Source organism: Daucus carota, chromosome 7, assembly GCF_001625215.2.
Source record: "Daucus carota subsp. sativus chromosome 7, DH1 v3.0, whole genome shotgun sequence".
In the NCBI taxonomy this organism is placed as follows: domain Eukaryota; kingdom Viridiplantae; phylum Streptophyta; class Magnoliopsida; order Apiales; family Apiaceae; genus Daucus; species Daucus carota.
Window position 1 is genome coordinate 5,016,466 of NC_030387.2, and position 27,447 is coordinate 5,043,912.

Below are 27,447 nucleotides of genomic sequence, written 5' to 3' on the forward strand. Positions count from 1 at the left end.
CAAATAGCAACATCAGCTTTTTGCTAAAAAGCAGGTGAAAAGCTGTTTGGTAAATCTAAAAGCAGTTTTTCCGAACAGCAGCCTTTAGCTGAGAAGCTGCTTTAGAAAAAGCAGGTCCTCCCATACTTTTGAAGAAAGCAGCTTTTCAGTTTTTGCAGAAACCTGTTACAAATTTCATTATCAAACCTAATCTAAAATATTACTCCCTCCGTCCCAAAAAGAATTATCCTTTGACTTTTTCACGCATTTGAATATGTTCGGAAAGGGTACTTGTAAATATTATTTTTTTTGTTTTGTCTAAAAATATGGATCTTATATTTTTATACAAAACAAAAATATTTGAAAAATATTATTTATAAGTACCCCCAACCTAGCACATTGAAATGCGTGAAAAGGTTAAAAGGTCATTCTTTTCTAGACGAAGAGAGTATTGTTTTTATATTATAACACAAATTAAGCAAATATCAAAAAAATTACCAAATAATTATCTGATTTCTGCAACAACACTTTTTTTACAAGCACTTTTTCTAACAGCACATCAAATTTTAACAGTACTACCAAATAGACCCTAAGTCTAATAGCAAACCGGTAGTATGGCTCATTAGTGCATGATATATCTCATGTGCGATTAGGTTAAAATTATCATTGTGTCATATGATAATAATATATCTAAAAAAAATCTTTATCTTAAGTAAAGTAGTATACTAGTAACATGACTCATTAGTGCATAATATATGTTAGGTTGGATTGGTCTAAAATTATCAAAATCCTGACTCTAACCCATTTAATTCGGTTTTTAACTTCGACTTACATAATATCAAACTGGGTCGGCTCAAAAGCAGGGTGGGTTGAGTCGGTTCAATCAATTTGATCGGGTAATGGGCACCCGCACTTACAAACTCAACAAATTTTACACAACGATTTACACTTACAACTTAGCCAACCAATTTTGTTAAACTCATTGAAAATGCTTCTATATTAGCTATATTTGTCGAACTTTTAGAAATCCGTAATAAAATGTCACATCATCTATTAATATATTAAATAACATATTTTATTAACGATTTTTCTTATGGTGTGCCAATGGGCACACAATAAACGCTAACTTTTATGAGTTTGGTGCATTTTAATTAGTCGTCCAATCATAAATATAGATGCTTCCATGCATTTACACCAATCACATCAATAAAAATCTACCAAACTCATCAAATTTAGTGTTTATTCTATGCCATTAGACACAAATTATAAAGACCCTTTTACCAATAATAGCTTGAAATAATACAGTAATAATATACTCCCTCCGTCCCTTTTTACATGTCCCTTTTGAAAAAAAAATTTGTCCCAAATTACTTGTCCACTTCTCTTTTCAAAGCAACTTTTTGTATGTTTTTTCAAAATGTAACAACTTCCAATGTTTGACTAGCATATATATATACACAACTCTATCTAATTCATTACATTTATTAGGGATATGTATGAAAACAAGATATCCACCTAACATTTTCTTAAGATGCGTTATTTTTTCAAAAGGGACAAGTAAAAAGGGACGGAGGGAGTACTTTTTTTTTAAAATACAGACAACCATTATAGCCAGTATCATCAGTATACAATTTCTTACATATTATTAGATCCAATTTGACCAACCATTTTCCGTCTGCATCCTTAGAGATCTTTAAAAACAATTAAAATCTACATTAAATATTATGAATTTCTAAGAAAAAATTTAGGTTCAAATTTTATATTCAATTTCCCCGCAAATAATGTGACTGATAAATGACAAATTTTAATTGGGTGTTTTATAGGCATATTAGTATGTAAAGAGTCGATCATATATTAATAATTTAGAAACAATTTTTGAGATATCTAACAATTTTCTTAAATAATTTAAGATTTCAATAGATCTATAGGATCCATATTAAATACCATCCAACTTATATATTTTTAAATTTTGATATAATAATTAAGGAGTTTTGAAAGGCAAACTGCTGGTTTTTTGTTCATTTGCATAGTAAACTAAAACTGGTGTTTATATCGAGGAAAAAGAGGAGTTTCGAATGGAAACCGATACTGTATTTTTTGGTTGTTTGTTAGTAAATCCAAGTCCGTGTTTATTTCAGAATAAATATTTATTTGTATTTACAGCAAACCGCTGTTTGGTTGTAGTATTCACAACTACTTTCAGAAAGTAGATTTCGTTTTTTGTTCGAAAGACTGTACTCCTAAGTTTTGTTTGGAACTGGATTTTGTAACGTATTCTAAAATATTTATCACTCACCTAGACAACTGTATACACATGTGAATTAACCTTCCATGATTTGCGTTAATTACAAATTTATTTGACATCTAGCTGTTGATATGATAATGTTGCACAGTTAATTATGAGTTGGAAAGCAGCCCGAAAACGTATGAGATGCATGGCAGCTGCATAATGAACGTTTCGATGTGTATCAGCGAGCCACAAAGAATTATTCATAAATTGATTAATGATTTAAAATTTAGTTATGTATATAATTATATCAGGTTAATAAAATTGAACGCGATTTGACATTACACAGCAATTTGAAATATTGGAATTTAAAAAAATAACAATATATTATAACTCAGACATATATTTCTCACGTATTTATATTAATAATTATTTTACACCTTCATTGGGTGTTTTTAAAAAACATATGCTAATTTTAGAATACTATGACGTTTTTTTTTGATTTTTTAGCACATTTTTAGGTGAGTTGATCTAATAATATTATTTTTAACTATTCTTTTTAATTAAAAATTTAATTATGTATCTATATTTATAAAAATGTATTTTAACTACACGATGAAATGTCAGAAACGACATATACATCCACGTTATTTTTGACATGATTTTCATCTTATAAAATTAATACCCATTTAACATATTACAAAGTCTTAATATATAAATTTTTCATTTTAGATTTTAAGTAATAAAATTATTTTTTCTCTGAAAATATTATATCATATTATATATTTTGTAATATAAATAACATTTGGCTAATATCTTATTATTCAATTGAATTAATTTGAACCAAATATCTTGAGTGCACAAGACTAGAAATGTTAGTGTTCTTTTTAAGCACTATTTTGAAATATAAATTATGTGATAACATTATTTTATTTGATCTAGAAAATAAACAATGAAAATAAATTCCAAAATTAATTGAAAATAAGATGATTTTTTATAAAAATTTGAATAAACCCGATAATTTGATTTTGCTAGAAAATTATGTAACACCTGTTACAACCTAACTAGATGATCACTGTAATTTTAGGAAAACGGATGACAGTAATGATCGTACTTAATAAGGCTCTTAGCCCTCTTAAACCCTAGCGCGTACATGCAGTTTAGAATATGAGACCTATCACGAACGTGTTTAACTGAATAAGTAGTATTTATTGCGAACGTTCTTAAACCCTAAATGTTACGGGTGTATTCGAACCATGAACTATAAACAGTACCATGAACACAGACACTGTCGACCAAGGTTTGTTGTAAGAATTGTTGGTCTAATGGTAGAGTGCGAATGAACTAATCATAAATATTTCACATAATCAAGGCAGAGTTCCTGCAGGTTTTGCTGCAACCAAAACAATGGGTCTTTCTTTAAAGTCTGTCAATGTTACAGGCCTCGTATAAAGCACAATCACCAAAGTAAATTTGTTTCTACTCCATTTCCCCACTTACTCTTCTTGAATTATTTAATTAACAACTCTCCCCTCAGCTTCTCATACATGTTTTCGAAAAATGGAAAATGGAAAATAAAAAATAGAGGTCCTTTGACTCCTGTCCCTGGTTCAGAGTACCCTTTTCAATGCTTACTTCATTTATCCACTCCCTCCTCCATGTATTACACATGATTATTATATTATGGTATAGGACCAGGCCCATGATATCTTATATTGACAATATTAAATCTTAGTTACTTTTTTTCATATTTAATACTTTACCTAATATAAACATAAATTAGATGTTCAATTGCTTCCCCTCTACTCTCTTTTTAGGACAAAAGGGGTTTTTCTTAGTAACATCTATAGTGCTTTTGTTTTGTTTTTAAAACCCTACCTCCCCCACCCCCATTCACTCTCTCTCACTCTCTCCCCTTTCTCTCTCTGTCTCTCTCTCTTCTCTCTCTTGTAAAGAGGGTAAAAACCATGGATAACAATGAAGCAACGAGTACAGTTTTGTCAAGAATCAAAAGCTTAGATCCAGAAAATGGTAGCAAAATCGTGGGGTATCTTCTCATAAAAGAGATTGGGGAGAAAGAAATGATAAGGCTTGCTTTTGGGCCGGAAAATCACTTGATTTCTCTCATTAATCAAGTGAAAGCCGAGATGGCTGCCGCAGCAAACACTCCATCTGCTTCTCCTTTCATCCCCATCGCAAACCCTAACAGGCCCAACCCTTTTGCCCAATCATCTCCCAGAATCATTGTTCCGAACAATGGGTTTATGAGCCCTTCTTCACCTTCATCTCCTTGGTTTCATAGCCCTAAACAAGGGGCTTCAGCTTCATCACTCTCTTATGCTGCTGTTGTTAATGGGGCTGCTGGGAACAATTCTCCCAGCCCTTTTGCTTCTCCTTCAAACCCTTCTTTTGTTTCCCCATTTTTCCAGAATGGTGATGATGAGGCCTTGTTTCTCGAAGATGGTGGTAAAAACATGGACTTTACTGACCCAATTGTTAGCCCGGGGGGCCGGAGTGATTCGATGTTGTTTCCCTTTGGGAATTGCAGTGAGAATCACCCCCAATTTCTTCACAGGAGGAGTGTTTCTGTGAATGATGTGTTTCTTGGTCAATCTGATGAGAGCAGCAGCAATGTACTTGGTGGGGGGTTTGGATGGAAGCCTTGTATGTATTTTGCAAAGGGGTTTTGTAAGAATGGGGGTGGCTGTAAGTTTGTGCATGGTGGGTTTGGTGGTGATTCTCCTGATGGCTCTCCTAAGTTTGATGGGTTTGATGAATTGATGAGAATGAAGGCTATTCAGCATCAAAGAATGGCTATGGCTGCTGGAGCTCCAATGCCTTTCAATAACAGGTGTATGAGCTTGCTCAATGACAGTCCAAGGTAATAATTACACTTATTAATTGCTATGATTTTAGATTTTCTGTTTTTTTGGATATGTAATCATTGCATGTTTGGTGGGTAATAATTTGCATATGTGTATGAATCATTCTATATGAATTGTTGATCATGATTAGTATAGATGTATTAGGTGTACATATTACATTGTAAAATAATTGTAGTGATGGCTTATGTATAGAAAATGTGATCTTTATGTTATATACATTTTTCTATATTGAGAAATCTGGATGAATATTGGTTTCTTATGTTCTTTTGACATGGTGTTGTGCTACATTGTAGATCCGCTGCAGCAGCAGCACTGATGATGGGGGATGACTATCTTCCATTTGGTCGTTGCAGACATGATAGAAGTGATTTTGCTGGGTTCGGATTTAGAGAGCATCCAAATTCGAGCTCTCGACAGATTTACTTGACCTTTCCGGCTGATAGCACTTTCAAGGAAGAGGATGTTTCCACCTACTTTAGGTAAGGCATATGGTTTGCTTACAACTACTTACTGATGATTTCATCCAGTAACTTGAATATGTATTTTTAAATTTTTTGAAGCACATTTGGACCGGTGCAAGATGTGAGAATTCCTTATCAGCAGAAAAGAATGTTTGGATTTGTCACATTTGTCTATCCAGAAACTGTGAAGCAGATTTTGGCTAAAGGGAACCCTCACTTTGTATGTGATTCACGGGTGCTTGTTAAGCCCTACAAGGAGAAGGGCAAACTCCCTGATAAGTATGACAACCTTTCTCACCCTAAACTACTCTTGATCCGGCGCAACTTTGTATTAGTTTCTAGTATTAATTTAAGAATCTACAGGAAGCACATGGAGATTGATGACCTTCCAGCATGTTTTAGCCCATCTGGGCCCAGCTCAGTGGAGCCATTTGATCTTCACTTTGGTTAGTCTATATATGTTAGTTATGCCTGTTTCAATGTTTGATTTTTACTCCAATTATAGATGCTTTAGTTCTTTGTTCCTCTGTACAGGAAGACGAATGATTTACAATCAAGAGATGATGCTGAGGAGGAAGCTGGAGGAGCAGGCTGAACTGCAGCAGGCTATTGAGTTCCAGGGGAGAAGACTGATGAATCTGCAACTCCCCGAAATGATGAACCCGCTGCACCGCCATATGGCAGTTATGCAGGTTCCATTTCCAGCGCCGGGTTACCCACAGATGAATCCAGGTCTTGGACATTCAATAGAAACAGAAGGTATCAATCAAGAGGAGTTAATTGGTAAACAGTGAATTTGATTTGTTATTTTTGAGGTACATTTCACTCCATTTGTTACTGTGGCAATTAATTATTATTAATTTACTTGAAGGTGTAAATACTGGTAACGATGAAGCTGTTTCGCCCACCATGCCTGATGATCCTCAGGATAATGAATCAAATGACAGCAACGGGAATGGCTGTGACAGTAACAAGGCAAAGGTGCCGAGTGTTAATGAATCTGATCCTCCTGCAAGGTATTATTCTAATATCATCCTTATAGCCTCATGCGCCAGCTTATTAATGGCTTAATCTTCAGTTACGTGTCTTAAAGTTTTACATAATTAATTATCATCATTCACATCTTCAATCACAGCAATTTGGAGCACATCCTCCCGGATAGCCTCTTTGCATCTCCAACAAAGTCTCAGCAGTCTCTTGTGTCCTCCGCCGCTGAAATGGATGATACTATTCCCTCAACAAGCACTTTGCCGTCTTCTAATCTTTTTCCATCTCTAACTCCCGGTCGCACAATGGCTTCTCTCAGTTCCCGTTTCTCTGAAATGCCAAGGTACTGACTGCTCTATTCTACTATAAAAATAGGCTACGTTATGCATTATGGGTGTGTCATTTAAGAGTTGTATTTTAAGCAGGAAGCCCTTGGTATGATGCTGGTGAGCATGGCTGACATGGAGGGATTTGACTTCAGTTTTTGGGTAAGATGATAAATATTATTAGTCCAAAAAGAAAATAAGATTATTATCTGTGGACATTTGGTTGATGATTTAATCAAACATGTGAAGTGCTTATATATTGATTTGATGCAGAGTTTGGAGTGAGACCACATAGAATGAAGACAAGGCCTCCAGCTGTATGGTCAGTCAAAGCTTACATGACATGATAAAGGAAAAAGTACTCTTCCCCAAGGAAAGATATCAACTATACCATACTATTTACAAAAATACATGATATATGCATAGATAAAAGGACTTAGTTTTTAATGGGAGTGGGGGGTGCCCCCCTCTGTTTAATTTTACCCCTTCTCTCTTTTGTTAGTGTACTGGACCACACAGAAGGGTTCAGTAACAAAGGATTAGCACCAGCAGACTTAGCTCTAGTTTTTCTCTTTGAATGTTAATACTAGACCTAGTTGAAACTTTTCAAATTTCTCTTGCTTTTCTCTTTCCCAGTTATTATTTTGCTTTGTGTGAAAAAGGTGAAGAATTTAAGCTAATCCTCAGGGGTTAGAATGTAATCTATGCTTTTGTGTGTATATATTTGCTAAAAGGCATCCACCATGAAGTGGAATATAGGATGTGCATGCACAGGTACAGTGACATGAACATATGGTAAAGTGTGGGGCCATGCTTTTATGAGCTGTTTTGAATCTTTGGATGACACTGCTGAGTGCTGAGTACTTGCACATCTTTTTCCATGCAGGGAAGTACAATAAATATAAACAATGGTAATCAGTAAATAAGGACTTGTTTTAATGTGTGTAATGGGCTTATGATGTTGGGAAATGCGTTGTTGGGAAATAAAAGGGGTTTTATTTTAGTGAGTAAAGGTAACTTTAGGGAGCCATTTTGTGGGGGTTTGAGGTGAGAGGGGGCCATAGTATTATTATTATTGTCACATGGAGGCTCCTGACACCCATTTAAATGGCATCCGAGGGTGCCACCAATATTCTGATTTTAACTTTAGCCTGCTCTGCTCCTTTTGTAAATGCCTCTTGCTTTGCCTCTCACCATTTTTATTTCTCAAGGGGACTGTGTTTTGTTATAGGATCCTTGTTATACAGTGCAACATTAGAGCCTGGACGGATCTAAAATGGTATTTTTTGGGGGGGCGTCAAATAATTTTAAGGAAAATGTTTTTAAGTTTTTAGGGTTTCTGGGATGTTTTTGTAACTTTGATTTTCTAAGATTTAGAATAATGAAAAAAAATTTTGAAGGACACTTTCTTACTAGATCCATCTACCCTGATTAAATTAGATTCTAGCCCAATTGGTAGTTTTTTTTGAATAAAGAGCCCAATTGGTAGTTAAATTTGTTTTTCAACTTAGAATATCAAGCTAAATTTTCATCTGTTATGGCGGGTAATAACATTTGAATGCATTAGTGAGAGATAGGTTTTGAGTTTAGTTTAAGTATCTAGTTATGTAGTGAAGAATTTGTGAACTGGGTGGAGTTTAGAATAAGTTTGTGAACTAGGTTTAACTGTATATTAGGATAGGGCCTAGCAAAAAACGTAGGGTATGTGTAAGTTGAGTTGGGTTTTCCATTTTTGTCACACGTGTCAACTAATTCTTTTGCGGTGGTTCCATCAATTGACTTTGGAACAGGAAATATCTAGAATATAGGATGCATCGCACACTTTTTTAATTTGATTTCCCTTTTTTTTTTGGTTTTAAAAAAATATTCGAAACTTATTTTTGTTTTGACTTACAAAAAGATATTCCTATGGTTAGCTGTAGTTAAAGTTGTATTAAGTTATTTTTTTCATATCATAGATCAAGTAAATTATTGGTAATTGTACATTCATTTATTTTATGTAATTTTTTATATCTGTATGATTGGATTGTTTAAACAATATAAATTTATTTTATATTATTGAATAGTGTTTTTTCTTCATATATTAAGTTGGTTTATTTATAAAATTGACTTGCACAACTCGGTTCTTTGCATACTTCTAATTTTCAAATTATAGCAACTTCTTTACCTTTTTTGTTCTTTACGCCAAAAAATTATGTGTCTGGGGCCTCTTGGGCGGAACTTCGCTTGACCTGCTCTTCTTAACAGAAAAAAGGGAAAAAATGAAAACAAAACTTTGACCTGCTTTTTATATAAATTGTTCTTTTCCTAAAGCCCACTTTTTTTCCATTAAGCCAACTGGGTTTGTGCATTGTTTCAAAGCTTAACTTTGTTAAGTCCACTGGGCTTGTGCATTGCTGAAAGTTCGACTTTATTTGCTACCATGTAAATTATACAATTAGAATTGAATTATATGGCAAAGGCTAAAACAGCAAGTTTGTTTTAGAAGCCAGATGTTTGGGGAGATTTAGAGGCTTGTCTATGTCTAGTGTATGTATGTTCTTCATTTTCTATTGTTTCATACTTATAATTTTTATCTCCTTGTACCGTAACAATATCAAAGGGAGACAATTGAACATGAATCCCGCCCTTGATACTTGATTATTGTATCGTGCTTCTATCTTCTGCGGTTTAATTTAGGGAAGAAGTGTTTCTATATTCTGGGATTTGATTTTTATTTAGGAGAGAAAATGCAGAACAATAACTATAGTAATTGAGTGACAACGGTTTTTGAAAATAAAAACACCATCCACCGTGTATTTTCTCTTAATCCAACGGTGTTGATATGGGTCTTCAAGGACTCTAAAATCATTAGACTCCAAAGAACCCAACTCAATTATATTATATAATATAATTTCGTGAATACGCACCTAATTGCGGATTCATGAAATCGTTTGGTTGTTATTGTTACAAGAATCCAGAAATGCATAAATGATGTTTTGATATTTCAAATTTTATATTTGTATCGAAAAGAGATGGTGTAAATTTTTTTGGCCAGAGAAATAGATACTTTCATTAATTCAGATCATTATCAAGTACATGAATAATTTCTAGAGAGACATCATTTGCCTTTCATATGCGGTTACCTACTGAATTACCATAGTTTACAAATGCATGAGCTAAGCTATTCGCGAATCGTTTTACAAACTTAAGGATCACGCCTTTGTCTTTAACTTCCATCAGAAGGTTCCCGCACTCCTGAACTATGACTCCAAAGTACGATGACATTGTTGCACTATCTCTGATAGCTTGGACGCTTACAAGGCAGTCTGTTTCCACCACTACCCTCTGCAGCTGCCTTCTTTTGATCCAACTCGAAACCTCCCTTATGCACATGGCTTCAGCACATTTTGGAGTGGTTTTTCCTTCTTTACAGTTTGATCGAGCTTGTGACAACTCTCCTCTATAGTTTCTTGCAACAAACACATAGGTGTATCGACTAGAAGTCATAAACCGTAGCATCAATATTTATCTTCGTCGTATTTTCAGTTGGAGGAGTCTATAACTCATCACCAACGTTTGGGTTATGCAATCACCAAGATTGATCGAGAAATTTGTCCTGAGCTTCTTTTAATCGACTAAGAGCCACTCTAGCTGAATGTATGACTTCTGCTACTTCCATGTACTTTTGATTCCACACTAAATCGTTTCCACACTTCCAAATCGTCAAGCACAACATATCACCCATTTGACGTTCATCACTACTCCACACATTGTAATCGTTTAAAGCCCAATCAAAAAAAGATACTAGAGTAGTAATGTAGTATTGTCATTTCGAATACCAATCATGCTGCAAGATTTTGCGAATGAGCATTCTAACAACAAGTGGTTCACTATTTCCACCTCACTATTACAAAGAGCACCACACCACATTAACACTAACCTGTTTAATTCTAAGCATGTCTTTCGTTGGAAGACACCCCGTAATAGCACGCCACATAAAGTTTTTGATTTTTGGAGGGACTGTTAAATTCCAAAGCCTTTTCCAGAAACTAGTATTATCAATTTGATTGGGCATGTGCTTTGATTCTTGAAGCAAAATATATTATGTTTTAACTGAGTAGTTCTCACACTTCTCCTTTCTCTAATACCAGCTGTCTATATTCCCATTTGATAGCGGAGTAGCAAGAATAAGATTAACATCTCGTTCCGTAAAAATATCTTCAATCAAATCTGCATCCCACTGCCTCTCATTAGGGACCATCAAAGCTGATATTGTTTGTCATTTACTCCCTCCGTCCCACCCAATTGTTTACATTGGGTTTGGGCACGGAGGTTAAGAAATATGTATAAAGTAGTGAAAAAGAGGAAGAAAAGTGGGTGAAGTGGTGGGACCCATCGATTTTTAATATATAAAAGAGAGATAGTGGAGTAAAAGTAGTGTGAAAAGGAAGGAAAAGTGATAAAGTGGTGGAACCCATTAACTATTTTGGGAAAGTTTTGTAATGTAAAGAAATGGATGGGACGTCCAAAAGAGGTAACTGTAAAGAACCTGGTGGGACGGAGGGAGTAATAGACTCACTTTCAGTCATTACAAACGAATTTTTAATGCTCAGTAACCACAGTTCGTTCTCAATTTGCACTGATCTGCCATCACCTACTCTTCACCTCAGGCCCTGTCTTAGAAGATGCTGAGCTATTCTCATTTGAAATCTGGGAACTTCTGGCTTTGCTCTTTTTGCTCGCAACCATGAGGGTCACTTAGTCCTGGCTAAATTAAAGATTAGTCTCGGAATCACAAACCCAACATTGGCAGAAGCGCTGGCGGTTAAGGAGACGCTGAGTTGGGCCAAAGAGATGGAATGGAACCCAGTCATTCTAGAATCCGAATGTCCGATAGTCATCCAGCTCATACGCAGTGCAATTCCTATGCGGTCACGGATGGGCAAGGTGACTGAGGAGTGCAGAGATTTAGTTTGTCAATTCAACAACATTAAGTTGCATTTTATTAAGCGGTCTGCGAATATGCCGGCTCATCAACTTACACATGTGTCTTATATGTATTCTGATCGTATTTTTGATTGGAGGTCTGTTCCGATCAATGCTAAAGATTGTATATGTCATAATTTTATGATTTAATATATCCGCAGTTCGTAAAAAAAATATTTATATTAGAATAACATATATATTATTTTTCATCTTCTAATTAAAATTGATTCAAATAATTAATATACATGTTTGAGTTTATATATATTTACTGTATATATTTATTTGACATGGTAAATAAATTTCTTATAATCTTAATTATAAGAAATTTATAAATAAAAAAGTCAAAAAGATATGTTTTAATAAGATATTTATATATGTTATTGTTATAACAATGTTAAAATATTTTATAAAGAAAATGACTTATAAACTCGTCCAAATACAAATCAATCGAAAAATTTAATACTTTAATATAAATATAAAATAAAATACATAATTAAACTTACATTTATAGACACATGCTCTATCTGGTAGATGATAAAGACATATCAAAAAAATGTCGACATCTCTTAAAACAAAAAAATAGAAAACAACGTCAAATATTACTTTTTAAGATAAAATTGATGATAAAATAAAAAGAATCGAAGTTATCCAATATTTTATTTTATGTGAAAATGTGAAATCGAAATTACAAGATGTTTATTACGTAGAGCCCGCCTTTGTTCACTTTCCCCAATTCTGGGAATCAGGATTATTCGTGCAGAATCTTTCACCTTCATCTCTATTTTCCTTTAGCTTTTTTTAATTAAAAATTATGATACATACATAGCGTAAATAGACACCGACATCAAAATAATACTTATAAGAAAGCTAATAGATTTTGTGGATTGTGTTCGTTCCATCTCCTCCTCCTCACAATCGTCATGTCTGCAGAGATTGAGATCCACGGTGAAGAAATCACACACCCCTTTGAAGATTTGGCGATACAAGTTGAGGTTTGAAAACCCTTTTCATTTGGGTGTGAAATTAGATGTATGATGATGTTTTCTTGATGGGTTTTGTTTGATTTGACTTGGGTTTTTTTGTTACAGGGAAAAGCATCAGGGGAGAATGGGAATGAGAATGTGAAATCTGATCATGGGGTGTGTGCGATTTGTTTGAATCAGATTGTTTTGCAGGAAACTGCCCTTGTTAAAGGTTGCGAGCATGCCTACTGGTTTGTATCCCCTCCATTTAATTTTTGTTTTTGTGGTTATATATGTATGTTTATTGGTGTTTGTCATTATTTATTAGGATATATGTTTGCCTACTGGTTTGTATTTTTCGATGTTAAAATGTGTTTATCGAATTTGCTTGGGAAGAGAGTCTGATTTGCCTTGTTTGGAGGTTTTAACTTGCTCTGAAAGGTTGGTTGTGCGAGATGTATTCAGTTGTGCAAGGGTAAATCAAACAATTGTTTGATTTACTAGGGAAGGGGAAATGGACTTTACACAGATGGGGCTTATGAAACGCAAAGGAATCAGCTATTCTATCTCATGTTTTCTTGTTTTTTGTTTTGTAAAATATACTGTAGTGATCATGCTTCAAAAGCTTTAATGGTTAAATATTCGCTCATTTCTTCTGTCTCGACTTAATGCAATTCTTGTGATATCTCGTGTTGTTGCAATTCTTTTGTGTTGATAAAAGAGTAATTTTCAAAGTTAGGAAGGGACCAGCAGTCCAGCACAACATTGATGAATTAAAAGTCAAATAAGCACGTATTTTGAAAGGGGTCATGTACTCATGTATAAATGTGTCATGTGTGATGTGTAATGTGGAATGTTGATTAAAGGTGCATTAAGAAATATGTAGCATGAAGTGGTTTGTTGAAAATCATGAGTTCTTAGTTTAATCTGATTTGACAAGTTATTTTATGAAAATTCATGAAAGGTCGTAGTCCTTTCATCATTTCTTGTTTACTGGTCCTGTCTGGTAACATTGTGTCATAGCTTATAACAGGCTTTGTTTTTGTATGTCCTGACTTCGGCTCTGCTGTCACAGCCAGCATTGGAGTCTGTACTTAATCTAATTCTCGTGTTTTATTGCACAAGAACAGCATGAAAAGCATGAATAGTATACTGCCCCTTTTATGTTTTTGAATTTTAGTTTTCTCTCTGTCTCTATTAAAATCCTCTTTCCCATGCTTTTTGTGTATCTATGTGAACTCACACCTAAAATTATTATTCCTAGCCCAGAATGAGTGAATGACTATATCTCTACAGTATATGCTAAATCCTGCACCATTCTCATGCAATAATGCAACTATGGTAGTATGGTTGCAGTCAAACACATACATAGGATACGAGAATATAATAGAAAGAACAACTGCATAGGGTGATTGAACTCTAAATCTTCTCAAGCTTTGAGGATGTGGAGAAAACCCAATGATTTCTCCACCATAGAATAAAATGTACTGTTCATAACCGCTATCGCATTATATTTCGTGTAATAAGTAATAAGTAAGTTCCGAAACAAGTCATAAGGATATTTCCAGTGAAAAATTTTGGTTGCTGGAGGGCTGATCTAAGATTGCTATGTGTTGAGTATCATATTTCCCTATGACCACCCCAGTAATGGGAAATTCAGTATTTGCGAGCCAAAGAAGTGGAAATATACTTCTTAGCAACCCTAGTTCAAGCTTCCACAATGAGGAGACTTGATATCTGGTTGATGGTATTACAGGCAAGGCGATGGCATTGGCATAACGACATTAAGCAAACCTTTTTTTTTGTTTAAATCACGACTATGCTGCTGACTTAAGGGATTAAGTGAGAGATTGCAAGATTTTTCTTCTTTAAACTATTTTTACTGCATTGGTATCTGATATAGGCACTTTATCAATGCATACTTGACTTTATCAATACATATTCCATATACTGGTTGCAATCAAATTAAATGATTTTTTAGCTTTATTGTATTATTCACATGTAACTAATTACCTATATCAATGATCCCTGAGTTTTGCGGTATGGAATTTTAATCTATGTTAAACAGATTCTGCTGTCAAACTTATATGATTATGATCCTTGTTAATTGTTGTTTTAATTCCTAAACGAGAACTGTATTTTTTTAATTCCTCGTTGATTGTTGTATTAGGTGTGTATTCTTTTTCCTTGAAATCTATGTTCTGTGGAAGGACTGGGATGATGTTTTCTGCTCATTAAAGTTGGCTCTCCTATGTAATGATTTGTTTTTCGTTTGTTCTGTTCTCATAGCGTGACATGCATTCTCCGATGGGCAACATATAAGGATGATCCAACGTGCCCGCAGTGTAAACATCCATTTGAGTTTCTCAATCTTCACAGATCACTTGATGGCAGGTATTGTTCTGTAAATTTATATATGTTTATGGTCAATTATATTCTCTTAATTTTAACATAGCATAGGTCAATGATCTAATGTAGTATAAAATTGGGATTGAATATACTTTCAAAATATAAATTATGATTCTCTCAGATTCCTTTTAATTGCATCTCCTTATAGGTATCGTCCACAATAATTATACTGCAGTACTGCACTGGGAATTGTAGACATAGTAGTCCTAAAGAAAATGTATAATAACCATAACAGTAGCTACATTGACTTAAGGAGGCTTAAAAGAATTGGATCTGATTTGCATAAGGGCTCCACTGAAAACCCCTGGAGTGACTGAGAAATAATCCAGCTATAACCTAAAAGCTGTTATGAAGCAGGCTGCTTGTTACGCATGAGCATAATAGGTGAATGATTTGATTGTTATAGCATTCATGATTAAACTGTTTGGTAGTGTTGTTTTTCAACTTTAGCAGTCTTGTAAGACGATTCTCAAAATTTATCCCCACTGCTTAGGTAGCAATCAGCAAAATTTGATTGGTTCTACCTCTAGTAAACTTGTTGACCTCCCCCCCTATTTATATAGGTGTAACTAAGTAAAATTCACCACGAAAGCATTTGGGGTCCATTTTAAGAGCTCTAGCATTGCTCATCCTTATCTTTTAAGATCCTTTGAAGCAGAGTTTTGTACATACGATACTTTTTATTAACCATAGGGTATCAGCGATATAATAGTATCAATGAATAGGAAATCTAGTAAACTAGGTGATGGTGATTAGATACATGAGCTTTCCCTCAATTTGATATATTAAAGCTTTGCAGTACTAAAAACATAAACATGTCTTTGTATTGTGTATTGTTCTCACTTGTGTTCTCTATTCTTATGTACTTCTACAGCATTAATGACTACATGATAGAGGAAAGCGTTTGTCTTCTTCTTCGAGCATCTTGGTTTGTGCCTATGGTTGTGGAATGCCGGGATGAGGTAGAAGATGAGGTAGATGATTACTATGCCTATGAGGATGAGGAGGATGATCTGAATGAAGTTTACTTGGGAAATTCATCTAGTCTGCGTATTGGCAATCGGAGGTGGGGAGATAATGGATTTGTTAGAGGAGGAAGGCAAGAAGCACGGCCAGTGTTTCGACCAAATGTTCAGGATTCAGGTGGTGGTTCATCATCTCGTGAGCCTAAGAACAAAGAGACGATGAAAGATACAGCTGCCATGGGTCGACGAGCGAAAAGGGCTCTCAAACGTGAAGCTGCTGACAAAGCAGCTGCTGCAAAACACCAGCAGCGCTTAGCGAGGTTGGGACGGACGTGATCCTTGTTGCCTTCATCTGTAAATTATATAATAAAAATTTAGTCTGCATTATCTAGCAATGCTCTGTACATTATTTCTTTCATTTCTAGGAAATAATAATGACATGTTAATTGTTGCCTGTGCCCATTGAATGGGTTTGTTTGAAAGGTTAAACCTTGTATCTCTCAAGTTTGATATTTTCATTACACCATAATGCTATAACAGAGTAGTTGGATTCAGTTCCGCTGTGTTTCCAAAAGTAATTTAGTAGATTTCGTCAATCTTCTTTGTTAATGTGATATTGCAAGGCCATATGCACTCTCGCTCACAGAGAAGGCAATATGCACTCTCCCTCACAGGCAGAAGGTGTCGGTGTTGATTCTTTTTAATATTCTATCTTTTTTTTGAGAGCAAAGGATGATTTAATAATGAAAACTGGAGTTATATTCTAATGCTTCCAACACACATGGTGGAGGAGACAGAAAATTAACGGAGTTTTTAACCGAACAGGGCACCCTAGCTAAGGAATGAGTGACTGTATTGGCTTGCTTCCTAACATAACTGATTGTGAAATCAGGCCGAAATAATCCTGGAGAATAAACACTTCAAGATGGAACACTGATTCCTTGTGCAAAGCTGTTACTGTGAGTGAAGAATCACATTCAATTTCCACATCTTTCACCTGGAGTATTAGAAGCCGCTGGAGAGCTTCACGAACTCCCCAAACCTTTGCTTCAAAAGCTGAGAGTACACCTGCTGTTCTACTAGTACGCCCTCTGATCAAGGCACCTTGGTGGTCACGAATAACCATTCCAACAGAGAAGGAAGGAGTTCCAGGCATAAACGAGGCATCGACGTTAAGCTTGAGCTTACCTACTCGAGGAGCAGCCCATCATGCTGTACTTGGGTTAACTGTTTGCGCCTTGCTGCATAGGCGGTGCAATTTATTTCTACGAGCTTCCTGCCATTCCTGTATATGTTTCTTGCTCCATTCCATAACAAGGTTAGCCGTGATAATCTTGTTTTCCCAAACTCTCAAATTCCTCGCACACCAGATTCCCCAGAGAGCAGTAGCAATTTTGATTCTATTCTCTTCAGTCTCCACGGACAACTTCTGCAGCAGCCAATCCGGAGCAAAATTCACATCAGACATATCAAACTCTAAATTCAACTCTCGCCAGCACATCTTAGCAAACTCACAGTCAAAGAATATGTGTAGTAAATTGCACACTGGAGAATCCACACCTGTTTTTTCTAAGCATGTTCCGAACTGGAATGTTATTTCGACCAAACCGCCAAAGGAAAATCTTAACTTTCTGAGGAATCTCCAGATTCCACAGCTTACTCCATCCAAAATATCTACCAGCACTTCGACCATTAGTATTCAACCAAAACTGGTATCCTGTCTTGACGCTACATTTGTCATCAGTAGTGTGAATCCAAGCCAAGCGATCTACATCTTTGGGAAATAGGCATAGCTAAAATAGCTTCAGCATCACTTCTGGTGAATAAACTGTTTACCCTATAAACATCCACAATTTGGAGCCAGGAATGAAAAGTTGTATATTGTTTATAATGGCATTTTACCCTATGAACATCCACTCAGGTAAAACTGGAATTGTGATAATTAGGTGCAATCATAATTATTTGTATCTTTAACCTATACATTAATTTATAAAATTATTAAACATAACCTCTCTCAACTTCTCATTTCCCTCGATTTCATCTCTCATGAGCTGATGGAATCATTGACGAGATCAGGTTGTTTCTCCAAATCCATCCCCTTCCACACTCCAGTTCACACCTCTCTCATCAATAAAACTCAATCATTTCTCCCATGATCTCGATTCTGTTCACCACAATATTGAAATCCATGACGGTGTTGAGATATTACCAAACCAAACACTTCACTCTTCAAATCTTTCTTTCTGGATCACACCTGTCATCCATACTGGAAAGATTTAGAGATTAATTGATGGAAGCTTTTAAATTGAGTTGTAGTCGAGTGGAGAGATATAGTTCACTTATTCAAAATATGTGATGAGAAAATCTCAGTAGATGGACATGTAATAATTTTGGAAATGATAGATCAGCATGTTAGTACAAGTTTTATTGACTAATTAAGACCAAGAGTCTCGGAGCATGTCCGATGATTCTACCGACGGTTTATTAATAAAAACGCAATATTTTGGTTGTTTGCGGAGGATTGAGGACAATGTAACTGAGAAGTGTAATGCTGACACATATATAATAGTGTTATTATTAAACAATGCTATATTAGATGTGAGTGTTTAATTTTAGAAAAAGAAAAAAGAAAATATATAATTGTTTAATTATTGATAATACCAAATATATTCAACGTTATCTGCTAAAATTAATAATAATTCGGTTTTACCCATGTCATTTAACTTTAAATGTTAATATTTGACGGGAATTCGTTAAAAAGTTAGAAAATGATTAAATTTTTTTATGTTGGAGGATTCATTTTGTCGACAAAAGTTGATGGGTGTAAAGTGTTAATTGTAAAATTAAAACATTTTGCTTTTAATGTTAACCGTTAATTTTTGACGGAAGTTAGTCAAACGGGTGCAATGTAATTGAAATTCATAAGATATTAGGTGCTTTGTCATAATTCAAAGTTCGACACCAAATCACAAAAACGATCAAAATTAACGGACGTAAAGTGCTAATTACTCTTTATTTTTCTAGTGATAGCTAGGCATGTTATAGTTGGGAATAATACTGTTAAGAAATATAGATATATATCGATAATAATCCGTAAAAGGGGAAGAGATAAAGTAGAGTTTTTATATTATTATTAAATGTCTAAATAAGTCTTTATTTAAGTTTGACATCAATTTCATGAAAAAGAGTAAATGAATCCAAAGGGAACCTCGCAAGTCAGATTAATAGATTATTGACGCCTACACACCCATTACTAAATTAGCATATACTCCTATGAATTATGATAACAAACATATTACTCTTACTTGACAAAATATGGAATATTACATCAGCTTAGCTTTAACTCCTTGCTAAGTTGCATATGACTACAACTTAATGAATTTTGACACTAAATTATCTCTAATTTTTGACTAATCTTGCACAAGACAATAAAGATAAATGGAGTCTCCAGAGACTCCAGTTTCCATTCATAAGCAAGTGATGGAGATATGAATATGTGAAGATCGATCTCTTTAAGTTTAACTTATCTGCACATTGAATGGAAGATCTTAGATCTCTAAATCTATACTTGCATATCTTAATTGCATGCATGCATGGATAAGATAATGAACCAACTAATCCATCTCAACAGCTATATAAACCCTTGATCTATGCTCTTCTCTGCTATAGTTGCACACATTCATATCACATAACAAGTTAACAACTGCAGATCATCATGGAATTCGGAGTTCTTCTTGCTCTTTCATTCGTCGCCTCATCAATTCTTGGCAAGTTAATTTGTACTTACATTTTTTCCTACTATTAGGCCTTTTCCATGTAATTGTATTCTAACATAATTTACTCGATCATGATCAGGTGGCGAAACAGCAACATTCACAATCACAAACAACTGCCCTTACACCATCTGGCCCGCCACACTCACCAGCAGCGGCCCCGCCATCTCATCCTCAGGCTTCGCCCTAGCCTCCCACACTTCCAACACCCTCGACGCCCAAGCCTCCTGGTCCGGCAGAATCTGGGCCAGATCCTTCTGCAACGACGCAGGCACATCCTGCGGCACAGGGGACTGTGGCAACCTCCAATGCGGGTCCGGGGGAGCCCCACCCGCCACCCTAATCGAATTCACCTTAAACGGAGACGGTGGGAAGGACTTCTACGACGTGAGTCTCGTAGACGGGTTCAACCTCCCTGTTAATGTGGTTCCAGGGGGAGGCTGCCCGCAAACAAGCTGCCCTGTGGATGTGAACGCTGATTGCCCGGGGGATCTCGCAGTCAAGGATCAGAGTGGCGGAACAATCGGGTGCAAGAGTGCTTGCGTGGCGTTCAATCAGCCGCAGTATTGTTGCACTGGTGACCATGGGACGCCTGATACGTGCCCACCGACAGATTACTCTAAGTACTTCAAGGGGAAATGTCCACAGGCTTCCAGCTATGCATATGATCAGTCTAGCACCTTTACATGTCCTACTGGACCTGACTATGCAATCACTTTCTGCCCTTAATCACCAGTTATATGTAGGCTACTTTGAATTATGTGATTCATGTATGTAATTTAAATTAATGACAGATATATTTTGATTTTGCACCTACAGCAGAGCAGCCCAAATCTTGCCACGAGTTTTCTTTCGAGTAAACTTTAAAAGCCAAAGTTTACACCGATTTTAAAAAAGTTGGCCAAAGTTCCAAATTCTCGGAAACGTGGCCGAATTTTGACTCCACTTTTTAAAAATGTGACTCCCGTTAAATGTCACTAATGGAGTAACATACAAAAGAGTAAAAATAAGTTCCAAATTCTCAAAAAAGACTCGTAGTTGGTTAAAGATTAGTCAATTTGACTTCTCGAAAAGCAAAAGGGACATGTAAATTGAGACGGATGGAGTATTTCAACGGAAGTTAACGGAGGGGGGTGCATATCGTTCTTGAAATGTAAAAATAGGTGGTGCGATTTGAGTTTCCAAAAGTATGGGCACAATATCGTTTTTGAACGTAAGTTAGGGGGTCCAATTTGCAATACTTGTATAGTGACTTAACGGAGTTAACGGCAGAGGGGTACATCTCGGGCTTCAACTGTAAAGATAAGAGGTGCGAGTTGAGTTTCTCAAAGTATGAGTACAATATCGTTTTTGAATGATAGTTAGGAGGTGCGATATGCAATTACCTCATATATAAATATATAAGACGAACTCACGCGGAATTTACACCATTACACCATCAAAATGATCATAGTGAGAGTCCATATCCGCCACTCCTCTAAACTCTTCCCTAATTTTCTTCATGTCAATGTGTAATTTTCTTAATATCAATGTTGGTTCTGATAGTTGTTGATAATGATAGGGAGGAACTCCAGAATTCAATTATGATGGTGGTGTATTTGACGGTGGTGAAGATAACGGAGGTGGATGTGAGTTAGGATAGATAAGCTTCTCCAACTACCTTTGTCTTTGCTGTAGGATCCATCGGTGGATCTTCCGCTCTGAGTGATGGAGATGACGGAGGCGGAGATGGAAGGGATGGTGGAGAAATTAGTAATATCCATTTAAAAATTGATGATACTCTTGTTGGATGTGTAGTTTGTAGAGTAAAGGAGTTTGTAATTTATTATTGAAGATTTTTGTGCATGTAGATGTATGGGTCATCATCAATAATGAGATTGAATCTAATAAAAATTTGCAACCTAACTAAAATGTGGGTGGTGCATGTGCCCATCGTCATACACTAAAAAATTCGTTAATAATTATATTTTTTTGTCAGGTTAATAATTATATATTTAAACAATTATTTTAAAAGGTATGTTTTGGTAACAAAATAGAAAAGATTATTGGATATCAACCCAATATAAATTAAATTCTGATTTGATTTAGGAATTTTATAATTGTATTTTAAATAACGTTAGGTATTTCAGAATGAGATTCTGATTTACCTGGATTTGAGATGACTATATACACATATAGGTTTAGGTATCGCTCGAAAGCGTATTCTTGAGTAACCTAATTTATTTATTTTTTGTCACATGAGTAACCTAATTTTATTGAGTATATTATCAATAATAATTTTAACTCGTGTGATACAAGGTGGGAGTGAGTTTTTCATATTATATGTTTTTGTGTGTGCGTTTTATATTAAAACGGTAGTCTCATATTTTCATTACTAACAAATAATTTGAAAAAATTATATCTATTTACATGATCATATGCATCATGAACCTTTTTTTTAATAAATTGGATCTAATTCTTGTCAAGATTTAGGCACGGTTTGTCATTCTGTTATAGACAGCAACATCAATTTTTTGTTAAAAATAGGGTGAAAAGCTGTTTAATAAATCCAAAAATACTTTTCCGTAGAGCAATTTTAAACTCGAAAACTGTTGTTAAGAAAAGCAAGTCCTCCCATATTTTTGGGGGAAAAAACTAATTTTTCAATTTTTGCAGGAAACTGTCATAGATTTGTCAAATCTCGTCAAAAAACATTATTTTTTATATTGTAACTTAAAATATGCAAATACTGGAAAAAATTACCAAATTATTATCTGACTTCTCAACAACATTTTTTTCTTACAAGCATTTTTTTCTGACAACATAATAATTTTAAACCACACCCGAACAAAAACTTATATAAGAATGTATATTACGTTTTGGTTCACAAGTTGTATTCAAGAGAAAAATTAAAAAAAATATGATATGGTTTTGTGTTTGTGATTTGCAGATCCATCCAATGTACATTAAATTATAATCGATTTATCTAGCGTATGCTGATGGTCATATGCTATGAACTAAATTCTATATATTTAACTTAATTTGATTAGTGTGGTTGTTATATATGCAGGGGGTCAACGATTATCAAGAAAGAGAAGCCAATCAAAATGATTCAAAAGCATAGAATTTGGTGTTTAACATGTGCTCATGGACACACCATATGATTCCGAATATTTATCACCTCATAAATTTAATTATGATGCCATGCAAGAATCAAGATTATACTCGACATAACAATTTTATATGACTAAAATTTTAATGGTTAAATAATTTATAAATTTTAATCGATTGAATCCAATTTTGCTCCTATGTGAATTTTTAAAAAATACCATAAAATTTATGCAGTGTCTCTAAAATTTAAGCACAATTCTTCAAAAATATCATAAATTATGATGGAATTTCAAAAATCATAAAATACATCAAACAATTTTACAAAATCTTTCCGGTTATGAAGTAAAAGAATTTCTATCAGAATTTCATGAATTGAATCTTGGAATTGAATACTATCCGTTTTTAGGCCTAATTAAAAATCTTGATTGAATACCACCAGATTTCCAAAATTCTGATATATTTATTAAATTCCGAGTTAAATATCCAAAAGAATTCATGAATGATTTTTTTTAAAAATCTCAATTGAATACATTCCATAACTATGATAATCTCCACGAAATCATTTAGATATTGAGTATAAATTTCTCACACCATGGGCATTTAAACACATACATTCACAATTCACAACTGTAGTTACAAAGGATGTATCCTAGATTGTACAACATTCATAGATTATTTTGTTTTGATTATAATATTAAAAAAGGTGTATCCTGAAAAGTAGTTGTTGATGCGTGTCCATGGTCACACACTAAAAAATCCGTTTTATAAAATATATTTTATTTTGATTTTATCCGAATTCTAGATAAAATATCGTAAAACTGATACACATGTTTTAAGATTTAAGTACAATGTTTCAAATCTCATAAATTTTGATGGAATTCCAACAACTTAAAATATACTAAACAATTTCACAAAATCCATCATTTTAAAAGTCAAAAAAAATCTATCAGCATTTGAATACCATTAGATTTTAATAAATTTTAAATAATCTTAACTAAGGTGGTTTTTGGGAAAATCTTAAAATTAGTCGGGCTTCTGGATTTATAAGTTAGAAGCACTTATTTGTACCGTTTGTGTAAAAAGTCAAGAAGTACTTAAAAGAAATTAAGAATGTAAGCTTTTGTTTCATGACTTCTGCTTATTTCCTAAACACTTTAATCACTTATAAGTCTTAATTTGCTTCTGACTTCTACTTCACTTTTCTACTTTAAGCAAAATGCACTTAATTTAATCTCACCCAACAGCCCCTAAATATCATCAGATTATCAAGCCTAATATAAAATCTTGATCAATTACCACGATATTTTGTTACACAATCAAAAACATTAATTGAATATCCAAGATATTGATACATATCCAAGATTTTGATACATGAATTGAATACACCCAGATTTCACAAATACAAAAAATCTCATAAAATCTCAATTAAATACACCGGTTATAAATTGCAAACAGATATCCCCACCTATAAATTGCAATACAGAGATTGTTTAATTGTTATACATTGTGCAGACAGGGATTTGGTGCTTAACAACTGGCACACCAGAACTAGGACTGATCTGGAAGGCAATGTGAAGCTGATTAATTCCAAGAAATCCTGTGAGTCCCAAAATATAACCGTCACTTTGTTATGAAATCATGATTTATGATCTTTGATTCTCAACTTCATTGGGAAACTTCTCTTTTATGTAATTGTTTTTCATATGTGTTTGTAGGTTAATCCATCAATGCTTCAAAAAGACGTGGAAAATACCAATGGAACTGCTTTTGTTAGACCGTCATGGATCAACAACGATGATCTGCTAATCCTTAACACATCTGTTGTGGATGGGAGAGGAGCCATATTTCTGGAGTTTGAAGTAAAGGCTATAATACAGTCCTTATGTGGCAGCATAAATAACGATGGAAGTCTGTTTTTGGGCACAAAGGGTGCGCAAGTACTCACCAATGCTAAGATCCCGAACACTCGAATTATTATTGTTGGTAACTATTTGGTTGCAGTGAAATTGTTGAATCACAATGGTGATGAAGCAGGAGATGTTGCTGGTGACCTTACTTGCCAACCAAATGATGGCACAATACAACCTATGCCTATCAACATTTTGGAAACGGAGTATGATTTATATTGTTCAACAGTTGAAATCCCTGGGGTGGATTTGGTAAGTATAACTTCTCTTAATTATTATTTTGCCTATTGTAACTAAGATTCCAATATTGTTTTACTCTAGAATTGATCATCAAACAGAACATAATATATTCTGTACATTGTCTTAGACTTTATTAATATATATTTTTTGACAGGTTTTGGTATTGGCTATGCGAGTTCAGGGACCAGAGACATTCAAAGATAAGAAAGAAACAGTCTTCAGGATTTATGCTCAGATTAAAGGTACGTCTGCGGGGCAAGAAGGCACATGCCTAGGGCTTGGCATTGTGCAGTCTCTGGTATGTTTCAACTAAATACATCAACAATTGTCGTACCATAAACAAATAATTCACTTTCTTGCATTACTATAACGTTATATTACTTATATCATTTTTATTCATCAGGTACGTTTAATGGGCGGGGAGATAGAGATTGTGGACAAGGAGATAGGCGTGAAAGGAACTTGCTTCAAATTCAACGCCTATTTTTCTATATGTGAAACAGATCAAAGGAATCAATCCGACGACACTGGATCACATGTCAGTGCTTACATGTCTCCATGCCAATCTTTTTCACCACAAGGTAGTAGCTCTGAACTAACAGAAGGCTCACGAGTCAACCTCGGATGGCATTGAAGCAACCCGAAAAATACGGCATGAAGAAGCCAAATATGGGGTGCACATTCCCATATTTGCGGTCAGTGCATATACTGAGGGTCCAGAGATCAAGCTCATGGTAGAAGCCAGGGTCGATTATAACCTCGCCAAGCCCTTGAACGTCCAGAAAATCAAAGAAGCTCTCAGTATTTTTGAAGACCAGTGATAGTTTGTCTCTAGCTATTTGTTTTGTCTATATTTGTGATAAATATTTGTCTTTACATTTCTCTCACAAGAGTGCAACTGTATGAGCTAATATAAGTAGGGATGATTTCAGCTATTCATTTCACTTATCAATCTAAATTCACTTAAAAGTGAGACAATTCATAATTTCATACCACTTAACCATATTCACCTAATGAGTTTGTCACAGCGCGGTAGAAACTATATATAAGTTTTGATGCTTTTTAATTTATATAGTTAAAAGAAACTAACTTATTATTTGTAAGTGATAAGTTGTTGTAATAATAACTAAAGTTATATTTATAAGTTAGTAAAATGTCCAGATAAATTTAATAAATTATAAGTGTTTAATGAAATTAAATTTGTAAGTTATATTTTTACATAAATAATAACTTAATTAAATAAGAAGTACAATATTTCTATTCCTTAGTATGATAATTACATATTTTTAAATATATATACGTCTATATTGTTTCATAGTAAAATGAGTTGTTAAAACTAAGGTTTTTGACATAACAAAAAAATTTCTTTTTAACTTGCACTGCTTTAAATTTCAGCACTATAGATACCTGAAAACAAATATCCAGTATTTAAACACACGTTAGACATTACTGATGGTAGAACTTAATTAGAAGCTGGGGTGGATTATAATCTGGCCAAGCTTTTGAATGTCCTAAAAGTTATAGAAGCTCTCAGTAGTTCTGAAGGCTAGATATAAATTGTTTTCAGTTTAAGAACATTTTTTTTTTGGTATTTGTTATAAAGATTTAGCTCTACATTTTTTATCAGTATCATATGAGTGGAATAGTTTGAGCTATTTGTTAACCCTTGGATGAGACGAAAAGAGCTGGATAGTCATGAAAGTACTCTTCAGCTTGTTTCAAGAAGTAGGACAGTGTTAGATCTTAGTACAATTTTTGTGCTTTTCTCCATGCCATTGTCGTTCTGCATTTGATCCAATAAGCTCATATTAGAAGCTCCTGTTAAGTTTTCATATTTTTCTACTGAAATTAAAGCCTTAATCTTATTCAGTTAGTCTCACCTGTGTTCATGTCAATGTCAATCTAGCTCTGCGTAAAGCTTTATAATATATCCTAGATTATTGCACTTAATGTATCGTGTTGAGTGGAAATTGTTCAGTTGCTCTGTTTTCTTTCTAATACTAAATTTTGTATTTGCTAGTTTTATTGAATTGCTTTACAGGTTGTATCATTTGTACTGAAGTTTCATTATCTTTATTTTAAGATAATGAAGTTTCATTATCTTCATTTGTACTAGTTTTATTGATTAAGATATATAAATTTTAATTATTTTGTTTGGAAAAATTGATCAAAAAAATTTAAAAAAATATCATCAAAAATTAAATCTAGTCTATATTAATATGTAACTTTTTATTTTCTAACATAATAAATACATATTTTCAAATCGTT

The 27,447-nt window shown here is 34.3% G+C and overlaps 4 protein-coding genes across 5 annotated transcripts; all 4 read left to right on the forward strand.

The window, feature by feature from the left end:
- The first annotated feature begins 4,067 nt into the window (after positions 1 to 4,067).
- Positions 4,068 to 7,480, forward strand: LOC108193318 (zinc finger CCCH domain-containing protein 22). 2 transcript variants are annotated; one of them, XM_017359923.2, is made up of 9 exons: positions 4,068 to 5,087; positions 5,385 to 5,570; positions 5,652 to 5,831; positions 5,916 to 5,998; positions 6,087 to 6,335; positions 6,424 to 6,568; positions 6,688 to 6,882; positions 6,965 to 7,027; positions 7,139 to 7,480. In XM_017359923.2, exons 1-8 carry the CDS (start codon positions 4,174 to 4,176, stop codon positions 6,978 to 6,980), a joined length of 1,968 nt encoding a protein of 655 aa, XP_017215412.1. In that variant the 5' UTR covers positions 4,068 to 4,173; the 3' UTR covers positions 6,981 to 7,027; positions 7,139 to 7,480. The 2 variants fall into 2 exon arrangements, with proteins under 2 accessions (XP_017215412.1, XP_017215413.1); XM_017359924.2 differs by having other exon boundaries at positions 4,069 to 5,087; positions 6,087 to 6,311; positions 7,139 to 7,347.
- Positions 7,481 to 12,522: 5,042 nt separating this feature from the next.
- On the forward strand, positions 12,523 to 16,723 carry LOC108193428 (uncharacterized). Its single transcript, XM_017360077.2, has 4 exons — positions 12,523 to 12,825; positions 12,922 to 13,046; positions 15,085 to 15,189; positions 16,079 to 16,723. Exons 1-4 carry the CDS (start codon positions 12,754 to 12,756, stop codon positions 16,503 to 16,505), a joined length of 729 nt encoding a protein of 242 aa, XP_017215566.1. The 5' UTR covers positions 12,523 to 12,753; the 3' UTR covers positions 16,506 to 16,723.
- A 3,161-nt stretch (positions 16,724 to 19,884) lies between these two features.
- LOC108194519 (thaumatin-like protein 1) lies at positions 19,885 to 20,671 on the forward strand. Its single transcript, XM_017361480.1, has 2 exons — positions 19,885 to 19,936; positions 20,025 to 20,671. The coding sequence occupies exons 1-2, from the start codon at positions 19,885 to 19,887 to the stop codon at positions 20,669 to 20,671; spliced, it is 699 nt and encodes a 232-aa protein (XP_017216969.1).
- A 3,874-nt stretch (positions 20,672 to 24,545) lies between these two features.
- LOC108195685 (uncharacterized) lies at positions 24,546 to 26,098 on the forward strand. Its single transcript, XM_017362663.2, has 4 exons — positions 24,546 to 24,631; positions 24,748 to 25,191; positions 25,334 to 25,477; positions 25,583 to 26,098. Exons 2-4 carry the CDS (start codon positions 24,760 to 24,762, stop codon positions 25,811 to 25,813), a joined length of 807 nt encoding a protein of 268 aa, XP_017218152.1. The 5' UTR covers positions 24,546 to 24,631; positions 24,748 to 24,759; the 3' UTR covers positions 25,814 to 26,098.
- Positions 26,099 to 27,447: the final 1,349 nt, after the last annotated feature.

Coding starts and splice junctions, on each gene's coding strand:
- LOC108193318 (XM_017359923.2), top strand. CDS start 4,174: ATGGATAACAATGAAGCAACGAGTACAGTTTTGTCAAGAATCAAAAGC. Junction 5,571..5,651: donor GATGTTTCCACCTACTTTAG/GTAAGGCATATG, acceptor AATTTTTTGAAG/CACATTTGGACCGGTGCAAG. Junction 6,336..6,423: donor CAATCAAGAGGAGTTAATTG/GTAAACAGTGAA, acceptor ATTTACTTGAAG/GTGTAAATACTGGTAACGAT.
- LOC108193428 (XM_017360077.2), top strand. CDS start 12,754: ATGTCTGCAGAGATTGAGATCCACGGTGAAGAAATCACACACCCCTTT. Junction 13,047..15,084: donor GGTTGCGAGCATGCCTACTG/GTTTGTATCCCC, acceptor CTGTTCTCATAG/CGTGACATGCATTCTCCGAT. Junction 15,190..16,078: donor CACAGATCACTTGATGGCAG/GTATTGTTCTGT, acceptor GTACTTCTACAG/CATTAATGACTACATGATAG.
- LOC108194519 (XM_017361480.1), top strand. CDS start 19,885: ATGGAATTCGGAGTTCTTCTTGCTCTTTCATTCGTCGCCTCATCAATT. Junction 19,937..20,024: donor CGTCGCCTCATCAATTCTTG/GCAAGTTAATTT, acceptor GATCATGATCAG/GTGGCGAAACAGCAACATTC.
- LOC108195685 (XM_017362663.2), top strand. CDS start 24,760: ATGCTTCAAAAAGACGTGGAAAATACCAATGGAACTGCTTTTGTTAGA. Junction 25,192..25,333: donor AAATCCCTGGGGTGGATTTG/GTAAGTATAACT, acceptor ATTTTTTGACAG/GTTTTGGTATTGGCTATGCG. Junction 25,478..25,582: donor TTGGCATTGTGCAGTCTCTG/GTATGTTTCAAC, acceptor TTTATTCATCAG/GTACGTTTAATGGGCGGGGA.